Source organism: Dermatophagoides farinae, chromosome 9 (genome assembly GCF_024713945.1).
Source record: "Dermatophagoides farinae isolate YC_2012a chromosome 9, ASM2471394v1, whole genome shotgun sequence".
NCBI classification, from domain to species: Eukaryota; Metazoa; Arthropoda; class Arachnida; order Sarcoptiformes; family Pyroglyphidae; genus Dermatophagoides; species Dermatophagoides farinae.
The window spans coordinates 931,936-944,436 of NC_134685.1; the positions used below are offsets into that span (position 1 = coordinate 931,936).

At 29.8% G+C, this 12,501-nt stretch overlaps 6 protein-coding genes across 6 annotated transcripts; 3 read left to right on the plus strand and 3 right to left on the minus strand.

Annotated features, from left to right (window-relative positions):
* Positions 1-373: 373 nt before the first annotated feature.
* LOC124497951 (proliferation-associated protein 2G4) lies at positions 374-2,600 on the minus strand. The gene is made up of 4 exons (XM_075734134.1): positions 2,202-2,600; positions 1,908-2,142; positions 1,450-1,834; positions 374-1,312 (listed from the first exon to the last, which is right to left on the minus strand). Exons 1-4 carry the CDS (start codon positions 2,329-2,331, stop codon positions 791-793), a joined length of 1,272 nt encoding a protein of 423 aa, XP_075590249.1. The 5' UTR covers positions 2,332-2,600; the 3' UTR covers positions 374-790.
* Positions 2,601-2,748: 148 nt separating this feature from the next.
* Positions 2,749-4,100, plus strand: Fnta (farnesyl transferase alpha). Its single transcript, XM_047061644.2, has one exon. The coding sequence runs from the start codon at positions 2,844-2,846 to the stop codon at positions 3,993-3,995; it is 1,152 nt and encodes a 383-aa protein (XP_046917600.2). The 5' UTR covers positions 2,749-2,843; the 3' UTR covers positions 3,996-4,100.
* Positions 4,101-4,702: 602 nt separating this feature from the next.
* On the plus strand, positions 4,703-6,576 carry LOC124497955 (uncharacterized). Its single transcript, XM_047061647.2, is given in 4 exon segments — positions 4,703-5,671; positions 5,762-5,967; positions 6,069-6,128; positions 6,130-6,576. Coding segments are annotated over 4 exon segments (864 nt in total). The 5' UTR covers positions 4,703-5,520.
* A 59-nt stretch (positions 6,577-6,635) lies between these two features.
* Positions 6,636-7,778, minus strand: HINT1 (histidine triad nucleotide binding protein 1). The gene is made up of 3 exons (XM_047061655.2): positions 7,230-7,778; positions 7,111-7,141; positions 6,636-7,000 (listed from the first exon to the last, which is right to left on the minus strand). The coding sequence occupies exons 1-3, from the start codon at positions 7,776-7,778 to the stop codon at positions 6,759-6,761; spliced, it is 822 nt and encodes a 273-aa protein (XP_046917611.2). The 3' UTR covers positions 6,636-6,758.
* A 173-nt stretch (positions 7,779-7,951) lies between these two features.
* LOC124497959 (uncharacterized) lies at positions 7,952-9,208 on the plus strand. The gene is made up of 2 exons (XM_047061650.2): positions 7,952-8,444; positions 8,522-9,208. The coding sequence occupies exons 1-2, from the start codon at positions 7,952-7,954 to the stop codon at positions 9,031-9,033; spliced, it is 1,005 nt and encodes a 334-aa protein (XP_046917606.2). The 3' UTR covers positions 9,034-9,208.
* Positions 9,209-10,910: 1,702 nt separating this feature from the next.
* LOC142597800 (uncharacterized) lies at positions 10,911-12,489 on the minus strand. The gene has a single exon (XM_075734067.1). It carries the CDS (start codon positions 12,360-12,362, stop codon positions 10,911-10,913), a length of 1,452 nt encoding a protein of 483 aa, XP_075590182.1. The 5' UTR covers positions 12,363-12,489.
* Positions 12,490-12,501: the final 12 nt, after the last annotated feature.

The following is a 12,501-nucleotide window of genomic DNA, read 5'->3' on the forward strand; positions in this document are numbered from 1 at the left end:
ACACACACACACATTCGAAACATGAAGTGAGAAAAAAAAATCAAGATATACAACAAACACCACCATATTGAAACCATATATATTGATTGATTGATATAATCCATCGATGATGTTGATGATAATATTGATTGTTATCAAATGAAATGAAAAAAAACACATGTGTACAACGTGAATTGGTTCATTTGAATTGATAAAAAATTTTTTTATTTTGAACCCATCAATGTCTCATGATGATGATGATGATGATGACGACGGAATGACACGAACAAACGAAATGAAATGATTCGATTTCGAATTCATCACCATCATCATCATCAAATCAATCAATTTGAAAACGAGAAATTTCCGATCAACCACAATCAATTACATCAAATTTTGTCATCATTCACGAGATTTATTATGATTCGTTTGAAATTGATACAAGAGTTTGTTTTTTTTTATGAATCAAGAAAAAAAAATCATTCAAAATTTTGTTTTTATTTCAATAACAAAATGGGAATAATGTGTGTATGTGTGTGTGTGAAAATTTCCAAATATTTCAATCAATATATGTTGTATATCTCTATCATTCAATCTTTTTAGGGTAAATCCTCATCATCGATTGTGTGTGTGTGTGTGATCGATGATGATGATAATGATTTTCAAAAAAAAAGAAAAAAAAATCAATGGATGTGTGTATGTGTTGTTTTTGTAACGAAAAAAAAATACATGGATGTTATATAATTAAAAAAAAAATTTCTTGGAAGTGTGTGTGTGTGTGTGTATGGATATGGGGACGACAAATTTAATTTCATTTGTTCGATGATGATGAACCACCATTTTCAGCATCAGCAGCAGCAGCAGCAGTAGTAGTAGCATCATCATTTCCATCACCGGCATTTGTTGTTGTTGTTGATGATGATTTAGATTTTTTCTTCTTTTTAGCCGTTTTGTTCGTCAAACCTTTTGCCAGAATTGTTTTCAATGATTCATCTTCAATAGAATATTCAGATTCACATATAGATGGATCAAATGATAGGCCAGTAATTTTATGTGAACCGGATGGCATCAATAATACAGTAAATTTAAACTGAGCGATCATTTCATTATCTTTATCATATAGTACACTATATGGTTCTAATAATTTATGTTTTACACATTCAACAACACCCATACGTGCTTTCTGTTCATTATCCAATGCACGTAATGTGAATGGCATGTTGGCAAATTTTTTATCAATATCCGAAAATAGTACACGTGATGCTTTCATTTTTAGCTGATAATTTTCATCAGTTTTTCGATAAATGGTTGTCTTTGAATCCATTTCTCTTGTCTATATATGATATGATAAAAAAAAATTGTAATTTGATATATATTCAAATGGAAATATACCAGAGAAAAAAAAATTAGAAAAATCACCAACAACAACATGAGTATCGATAAAAAAAAAAAAATCAAAAAATTGTTTACCTTTCCATCACCAGTAGTGATAAGAACATCGATGGCATACACTTCATGAACAAGAAATTCACATTTTTCATGTTCTTTACGTTGTATATCGGTAGGATTCTGTATGATTGTTTTGCCACCATCCATTTGATATTGTTTTGTTTGATGTGACAACATACCAGAAATTGGTTTACATTTAAATGTATCTGATACTTTCTGTACAGCATCAGTAACGGCAATATTTTCATTACCTGGCTGTACCAGACGTAATGCAACTTCTGAACCATAATATGCAGCCAATAATGCATCCGCTTGTCTACCTTTGATTCGATTTTCCATTGTGGCACCAATTACAATTGTATGTGCAGCTAATGCCATATAGCCATCAATATGGGCACCAAGATCACTAGATATGATTCAATGGACAAACAAAGAATTCAATTAGATTAAAAAAAAATTAACATCAAAAACAAACTTACACTTTAACCATATCACCATCTTTCAATGTGACAATTGGATCACTTTTCAATGGTGAATAATGGCATACACAATTGTTGACGGATACACAGGTAGGAAAAGCAATACCTTTTTTAATTTCTTTTTCTTTTTTAAAAACTTTTTTCGTTTCTTCATTAATTTGATTGTCACCAAATTCACAAATATCGATGATGCTTGCACCAGCAACACATTTATCCAATACTTGTTGCAATACACCTGTAAATGTGAAAAAAAATTGAAAAAAAACCAAAAAATCGAATATCAAAAAAACTTACGATTGACCATTTCACCTGCCATTTTATATTTAGTCACAACAATATCCGTTGCAATCGTATTCTTTTCCACATCACCACCACCAACGGCACCAGTGATTGTTGATGAATCTTTATCTTTACTTTCGGACATGATGATGATGATGACGATGGACCTTTTCGAATTTGTTTATTACACTATATATATATAGTTTCGAATGAATTGAATTGATGATAATAATAATTTCAATTAAATTTAACAACTATGTATTCTATAAATGAATGTGAAGAAAGAATGCAGCAAAAAAAAAAATTTATTCTTTCAAAATTGGATCGAAAACATGCAACAAAACAACACACATGCATCAAAGAAACAAGGGGAAGAAGAGTGTGTGTGTGTTGTGGTGGAAACACGACGACAGTGTGTGTGTGTGTGTGTGTGTTGGTTTTGTGTATTTGTTGGAAACCGGCGGCACCTGTCGGAGATAATTTTTCTATGCTATCCAAAACATGATTACTTCATAGAGGATGTTACGGTAAATTTTCCAATTCATTTGTTTGTTTGTTTATTTTATTTTACTCGGATGTTTCCACACAACCACACACCAATATCAAACAACAACGAAAATCGTATTGAAAATTTGAACAATTAAGAGAAAAATATCAATGGCCACATTTACCATATTGAATCCAAGTCAAATTAATGCCGATGATTCATCCGATGATGATGATGATGATTATGGTGCCAGTGATTTTATCATGTATAAAGATCGTCAAGAATGGTCAGATGTTATACCATTGAAACAGAATGATGGCCATCATCCAATTGTATCGATTAGTTATTTACCACAATATGAAGATACTTTCAATTATTTTCGTGCTATAATGGCTATGGAAGAGATTAGTGAACGTGCATTACAACTTACTAATGATTGTGTTCGTTTCAATGCAACCAATTATACTGTATGGCATTATCGTCGTGTATTGTTGGAACGATTGGAAAAAAATCTAATCGATGAATTGAATTATATTCATGGCATTATAATGAAGAATCCAAAAAATTATCAAGTATGGGAACATGAAAAATTTTTGCTACGAAAAATTCGTGAAAAAATCGAACACAATGAATTCGATGGAAAACTGACGGTGGAAGATGTTGGTGAAAAATTCAAACAATTTATCCATAAAATTCTTCATAATAATGATTCAAAAAATTATCATGCATGGCAACAACGACAATGGTTCATACGTGATTGGCAACAATTTGATGGTGAATTAGAATTCACTGATCAAATGATTGATCATGATATAAGAAATAATTCAGCATGGAATCATCGATTTTTTGTCATCAAATATACAACCGGTTTTTCATCCAATGTGATTGAACGTGAATGTCGTTATACAATGGAAAAAAATCATTTAGCACCGAATAATGAATCTAGTTGGAATTATTTACTTGGCATTATGAAACAATCTGATTGGAAAATTGATTCATTCGAATGGATTTGGAATGAATGTCAAACATTATACAACGATGACAACAACAACAACAATAATGATGATGATGATGGTGATGAAACCGTTAACGATTCAAAAACAAAACAACGTTCACCACATTTAGTTTATTTCATGTTTCGTTATATTTCAATGAAATTAGAATCATTAATCGAAAATGATTCTGATGGTGATACAACGATGAAATCAATGTATTCACAGGCGGAAAAATATTGTAAAGAATTGGCCGAATCAATCGATACCATACGAAAACATTATTGGAATTATCAATTGCAGCAATTGCAAAAATTCTATGGATCATAAAAACATTCTCTCTCTAAAAAAAAAACATTGTTTTTCAATTTACATTTTTGATGAGATTTTCTTTTTCTTACTGATGAATAATAAAAAAAAAAATTCCAAACACAACAATCCGATTAAAACATTCAATTCTAATAATTCACAATGGAATAGAAATTTGCCTTGTGGATTTTCAAATTATTGATTGACAACCACGCATTTTTTTTTATAATAATAATCAAAAATAATGAAAAAAAAACACCGGCAATAGAAAATGTCAAAAGATGTCGTCAACGTCAAGTAAATAAATACAGTGTGTGTGTGTGTGTGTGTGTTTTGGACGTCATGAATAACGTATTTTGTTTTTTGTTTATTTTTTTTTTATTTGAAAATAAAAAAAAAAATGAAAAATTTAATTGAGGAAAAAAAATCATCCTGAACACAGAACTAAATATAGAAATTTGGTAAATATTTGGTAATCATCATCAGCAGCAGCAGCAGCAAAAAAAAACTTGGCTTTTCGGATACATTGTAAAAATGAAAATTCGAATTTTTTTCATTTTTTTTTCTCTATTGAATATCGTGGATTATCAGCAACAAAATCATTCGCTACCTGAAATGAATGAATGAAAATTTATCCCACCAGAGATTAAAAAAAAAATCATCATCATCATTTAAAAATAGAAATATAAAAATGATCATGATGATGATGATGATGTTGAAAATGGAAATGCAAATTAGCCGAAATTCCGGAATATCAATTCAGAGTCGTCGTTGTTGGTCGAATATTCTTACTGTTGTTTGTTGTAGAAAATGATTTTTTTTTTCATCCTTTTTTTTCGTTGCCATCATTTGGTATTCCAGAGCGCCCGCGCATTTTTTTTTCAACTGAAATTAGCTGAATTGAAATACCAACACACACACACACACACACAGAATATAGGCGTTGAATTGAATTCTGGTAAAAATGTTCACATCAAAAACGACAACAACAAGAAAGCAGAAATCCCATGGAACACACACACACAAACGCACATGAAATAGCCGCCACATCATCATCATCATTCGAATATTCACATAGAACCGACAACATCAATTCGACCAACCAACCAACGAAAGAATCGGTTTCTTCATTCAGACAAAAACAATTTTTATTAGAAAGAAAATTTTCAAATGAGATTAAATTGGATGGAAAAAAAATTTTCATTCCAAAAATTCTAATGTTTGTTTACATCATTTTTTTTCGTTTTGTTTTTCTTGGTTGGTTGGTTGGTTTATTGTTACAAAGTTTAATTTAAATTTTTTTTTCTTTTTTCGCTACAAAATTTCAATTATCATCATCGCCATCGTCATTTTTATTATTATTCCTGTCTTGTTGCCAACTTTGTTCATCGTTCATCGTTTGTAATTTAATTTCATTTGTTCACTATAAACCATCTACTACTTGCTACCCGTTTTTCAGAAATTTTTATTTTTATTTTCTTCATTCACAATAAAACTTTGGCCCAGAACTATCATCATCATCATCATTTATAAGTTCAAAAAACAAATGGATTCGACTAAAGATCTTGGTAATAACAGCAGCAGCAATAATAATATCTACAAGATTCTATTGTTGGGTGATTCGAATGTTGGAAAAACCTGTATAGTACAACGTTTTTGTGATGATTCATTCATCGATGGTTATATTTCAACCATTGGTAAGTTTGTTTTCGTTTGTGTGTGTGTAATGAATTTTTTGTTTCTGAATATTTTTTTTTTCTTCTTCTCAATTCTGATCAACCAAATAGGAATTGATTTTAAACAAAAAATGATTAAATTAGACGATGATAATAAAGATATAAAACTACAATTATGGGATACAGCCGGCCAAGAACGTTTCCGTGCATTAACCACTGCCTATTATCGTGGCGCTATGGGCATTATCGTTGTTTATGATGTAACAAATCTTGAATCATTTCAACATGTATCATATTGGTTTAAAAATATTGATGAAGTAAGGTGCCCATCGATTGATTGATATTGAAATTTCATTTCATTTGTTTTTTTCCCTCCAATTTATCACTAAATTATAAACAAAACAAAACAAATCAAAAGAATGCCTCACCACAGGTGATCAAAGTATTGGTTGCCAATAAATGTGATCTAGATCAAACATTTCCGTGTTGTTGATCATGAACAAGCTGAACAATTGGCAAAACGTTTCGATGTACCATTCTATGAATGTAGCTGTAAAAATAATTTCAATATACAAAATGTATTCTATGATCTATGCCATCGAATTCATGATCAATTGGAACAGAATGAAAATATGTTTGAATATGATGGCCATATAAATAGTATGGATATAATTAAAAGATTAGAAGATCATCAACAACGATTACAACGACGTCGTTCGTCAACAATGAATTATAATAATAACAATGATGGTGATGATGATGATAATATCGATGGTGGATCGACAATCAAATCTTGTTCAAATTGTGTTACAAATTATTATTATAATTACAACAACAACAACAATAGTAGCAGCAGCAGTTTACATAATAGTTTTGATAACCATGGTAGTAGTGGTGGTGGTGGTAAACATGATAATTCTTCTTGAAATCATCAAAATCATCAAATATACACAATGATAATGAATGAATGAATCACACAATTGGCCAAATCAATTAAACATTTTTATTCCACAAGCACAAGAAAATTAAAAAAAAAAATTTTTTGTTTGTTTGTTTGTTTTCAATTCTACTATTGATTGAATTTGTTGAATGAAACAATTTCTTGACATTAACATGGTGGCCAACCTAATTGACGACCACCAATAACATGAAAATGAATATGATACACTGATTGACAGCCATGACGACCATTATTCATAACCAAACGATAACCATTGGTGGCCAATCCTTTTTGTTCGGCAACTTTACGTACAACAGACATCATATGTCCAAGAATTTTTTCATCATCATCAGTAGTTTTCGATAATTGTGTTATCGGTTTACGTGGAATGACAAGAAAATGTACTGGTGCTATAAAAGAGAGAAAAAAAAAACAAGATTAGATAATGATCAATTGATATTGATTTCGAAAAAAGGTCAAAAATAGGAGAAATGTTCGAATTGTTATTTCCAAAACTTACCAACAGGATTAATGTCATCAAAAGCGACACACTGAAATGAAAAAAAAGAGAAAAAATGAAATAAAATTGGATTCGATTTTTTCATGTTCAAAAAAAAAAAAAAAAAAAATACGACTTACCATATCATCTTCATAGATAAATTTGGCCGGTATTTTTCCATTCAACATTTTACCGAAAATTGTTTCTTGTCCATCATCGGTAGCTGATTGTGCTTTCGATTGTTCATCAGACATTTTGGTTGTGGTAGATTTTTTTTGATCAGAAAATAATCGAATTTGTAAATGATGATGATGATTTCTATTTGACAAAAAATTATGCTGTCGACATGCCTGATGATATTGATCGAATAATGATCGTGATATTGATGACAAGCTCAAGATGGCACCACTAAAAATTTGTGTATCAAATATAATGCCACTACAAATACCGGTAACATGCCGTTTACTACATGCATTGATTGTTGTTGCTATCATTGATGTTGTAGTTGTCGTTGTGGTTGTGGTTGGTGGTGTGTTTCTGGCTCTAATCATATCCATGTGATTTTTATTAATTGATGATGATGATGATGATGAAGATAATGATGATAATCGTCTTGTAATGGCAAATCTCCAAAAACATTCCATTGTCTTGGTAATATAACGATTATGATCCAAATAATAAATTTTCATTATTGGTGATTGGTAGCTGAAAAATCGAATCTCTAAATTCATGAAAATCGAATTCTGTATAAAGAATTTTTTTCCTCACTGAAAATCAACATTACAAACAAACAAGCAAAAAAAAAAAAAAAACTTACACGTGTCGTTTACACATACACACACAAAGAAAGTACAGAGATATAATGATGATGAATATTTATCCACTAAATGGTTCCACCACAAACAGAAAAACGATGATGACGACGACAACAGATGATAAAAATGTTATTAATAATGATGATGAAAATTTTCATAGAGAATCATCGGTACCATCACAAAAATCATCATCCAATGATGATGATGATAATAATAAATCATCAACTACATTAATTGATCAACGAAAATTTTTTCAACACCATCAACGTTCATCAACATTTCATCCATTTAATATCATTGATAATAATAATGTTCACCATCAACATCATCGAAATATTGATTATAATCATGTCAACAAAAACAACAACAACGATGATGATGATGATGATGATGAAGAAGAATTACTTTTTGATAATGAAGATGATGATATTCGACAGGAAATATTAATAGATGAACATCGGCGAACTACAACGACCACGACAACATATCAATGTAACAATGAACAAATACAAATGTCATTGGAACAAATCATATGTGAAGGTAACGTTTTATTTGAACGATAAAAAAAGATGATTTGTTTGAATTTATCACTTCTTTTGTTTTCCCCCCTGGTTTAGATTTACATGCATTTGAAAATCGTTTAATGGAAATCATACAAACATATGAACCACAAACAAAACGTTGGCGTTGGATATTAACAATATCATTATTGGCAACATTAATAACAGCCATACAATGGTTATTAGATGTTGAAACATTTGAAACATCATTTTGGCAATCATTATGTAATCATCGTTTATTCACTGCAAATTGTTTCATATTGATAACATTATTTCTTTATTTTGGTATACATCAACGTTGTATACAGCAGAATATTATTGGCCACCGTATACGTGATGTTATTGGACAATTCAATATGGATTGTACTGATCAAGGCCGATTAATATTGATGCCAAAACCATCAACATTTTATAATGAACATTTTAGACAATATTTTAATAATTTTTATAATCATAATTATTCACCACAATCATCATCATCGTCATCATCATCACAATTCAATTCACCTGTAACTCAAGCATCACCACCACCACCACCGCTATCTATAAATTATCCGAATGGATTTTAATGATAATCGATAAAATCGAATCGCGTGGCAAAACAAAACAAAACTGATTTACACACACACACTGTGATTAATTAATTTCATTTCTTTGTATCTCTCTCCAAATCTTTGTATTTATTATTATTTTTTTTTCGTTTTTTTTCCACATCATCATCAATAAAATTGACCATTTAAAATGATGATTTAGTTGTATGATTCGTTGGATAATAACGATTATTATTATTGTTATTGAATACTAATCGATTAGATTTGGTCAAATGAAATAATCGTTTTGTTGATTTTAAATTATTTTTCATTTTTTTATAATTATTATCACTTTCAGTCCATAGAAATAATGCTGTACCAATCAATGCCATAATGATGATGAATATACAACCGGTTATTAGAAATGAATTGTTTGTTTTTCGATTTATAGCTTCATGGAAATATTTCATGGTTGTCGATTCTTTTTTGTCATCATCATTATCATTATCATTATTTTTGATTGTCATTTCTGGCTCTTCTTCTGTGCTTTGCATTGAAATTTCATAACCGATATCCATTGGACACATAGTGGTGGTGGTGGTGGCGATGGTCGTTTGATGATGTTCGGTGGTGGCACTACTACTGCTGTTGATGTGGAAATTTTTCTTGGTCGTCCATCCACCATTTGCATAAATAGTCGTCGGTGTTGTCATTTCTGTACTACTCTCGGCAGCTATATCATAGATACAGATGAAAAAATTGTATGTAGTTCGAATTTCGATCGAAAATTGCTTTCCATACTCGCTAAGAATTTGTGAATTAATTTGCCAGATTTTTTGATTCATTTTCGATATCAAATAGAGACGATTAGTGATAACAAATCCATAATCAAATTGCATTAATCGGTCATTTTCTTTTATATCATGATAATTTGATTGACACGGTTTTTGACTTAATTCTAAAAAATTTTTCTTCCGTTTCATCATACAAATGTATCCGATTGTTTCATTTAGTTGAAAATTTTGCAACACAAAATTTCTTGGATCGTCATCCAATTTTGATGTGAAAACCAATACTCTATCAGCCGTATTGATCAGGATAACACGTGAAAATTTTATCGGACAATTTTGATTGTAAATACAATTTCTCATATCACCAACAATTAAATTTCCATTCGATTTATAATGATAACCATATTGATAATTATTTACAATGAATCGATAAATAAAAGCGAATAATAATGTTCCATTGACGTGATCGGAATGATGGCTGGCTACCACAAGTGCCATATTCACTGCAATATGAAAATCATGTTCTTGTAGAAAATTTGCTAATGATAAATCAATTTCTGATAATTTATATTGACTGCCATCGGATAGTTTTATATGAATCGATTGACCATCGAGGATAATGTGTTTGGATTGATCGAAATAGACAATAACTTTGATCACATTATTATCATCAATGATAAATTGATACAATTTATTATCATAAAATGATAATCCAATTGTTTGATTCAGAAATTCTGTTCCACATTTGATTGAACGTGATGTATTATGCAGACCATGACCACATGATGATAATGACCATCCATAAGAAGTTTTCGATGGAAATATATGATATTTAAGTTGTGATTCAACGATGGTGGTAACCATCATTATAAAAGTGAAGAATTTTAACCATTTAGCAAACATTTTTTTTCTCCTTCCGAATAATAAGAATTTCTTGTCGATATAAAAGAAAATGTTGAATATTTGCAATTTAAATCCATATTTTTTTAAGAATTCACCAAATTAATTAATTTGATTATACAATTAAAACAATCGAAAAAAATTATTCATTCAACATTCGAATTGATAACAACAACATTGATAGACTACACTATCGATACTATCGAAAAAAAAATTCATTTATTTTTATTTAATAATTGTTGATGAATCTGTCGAACGAATTGTTGGATAACGATATAATTTAGTCGATGATAATGATTGTTTCTCATTCTTTGAATGTAATAATCGTTTTTTCTGTTTTCTATTTACATTATTAATTTTATCACCATAATGATGATTTTGTTGTTGTTCACGTGTTTTTTCTTCACCACCAATCGTTAATTGTTTTTCGTCTTGTTGTTTTTGTTGTTGTTGTTGTGTTTTTTTTTCATTAGTAATCATCAAATTATTTTTTCTATATTTATGTTTAGTCCAAAAGAATAACAATGTGCCCATGAATACTAGAAATGTGAACAGTATACATCCAATTATTAGCAAGGAATTATTGTTGCCCGTTTGATCGATTATCGTTTGATGGTCAGTACTGTTGTTGTTGTTGATCGGAAAATATTTCTGAGTCGTCGATTCTTTTGTTTCATCAACTGTCGTTTTGGTCATTTCTGTGCTTTCAATTTCATCACCTAAACCGGGTGAACAGATGAAAAAATCAGACATTTTTCGTATATTGAATCCAAATCGTTTTCCATGATCACTAAGAATTCGTGAATCAATTTGCCAGATTTCGGTATTAATTTTCGATATCAAATACAGGTAATTATTGTGAACAAATCCATAATCAATTTGTATTAATCGATCATTTTCATCTAGATTATGATATTTTGAATGACATGGTTCTTTAGTCAATTGTAAATGATTATCCAGCTTGTTTACCATGCAAACATATCCAATCGTATGATTAAGTTGAAAATTTTGCAATACAAATTTCTTTGAATCCTGATTCATTTTCGATGTAAAAATGAATATTCCATCTGATACTGTATTGATCATGATCACACGTGCAAATGTAATCGGACAATTTGGATTGAACACACAATTACGCATATCACCAACGGTTAAATTTCTATATGGACCATAATGATAACCATAACTATAATAGGTATCCGAGATACGATAAAGAAAAGCAAATAATGTTTTATTTGCATGTGATACCAATGACATTTCCTGTACAGTTCGTTGATCATATCGTCGTAAATATTTTGCTATTGATTCATCAATTTCAGCCAATCCGTATTGATAACCATTCAATAGATTTACATGAATAAATGATGATTGCTGTTCATCATCATTGACAATGTATTTGGATTGATCAAAATAAACAATGACTTTAATTTCACTACCAGCAATAAATTGAAACAAATTATTGCCATAAAACGAAAATCCAATCGTTCGATCTAGATATTCTAATCCACAATCAATTGTTGAATTAATATTTTGATCAAATGATAATGGCCATTCATGTGAAACATTGGAATTATTTAGATCAAATACGGTACGCGATTCGATAAACTTGATGATGGTGGTGATCAATAAAAAATAACATGAAAATTTCATCATTGCGAACCATTTGAAAAGAAACATTTTTTTCTCACTCGAAACTTGCTAATAAAAACTGTTGAGAAAAAATTCTAAATTTAAATCAGAATTTTTTCTCTTTCTCTCTCGTAAATTAATTTATTGAATTTAATAACTTGAAATTAATTTGTTATAATTTGGAATG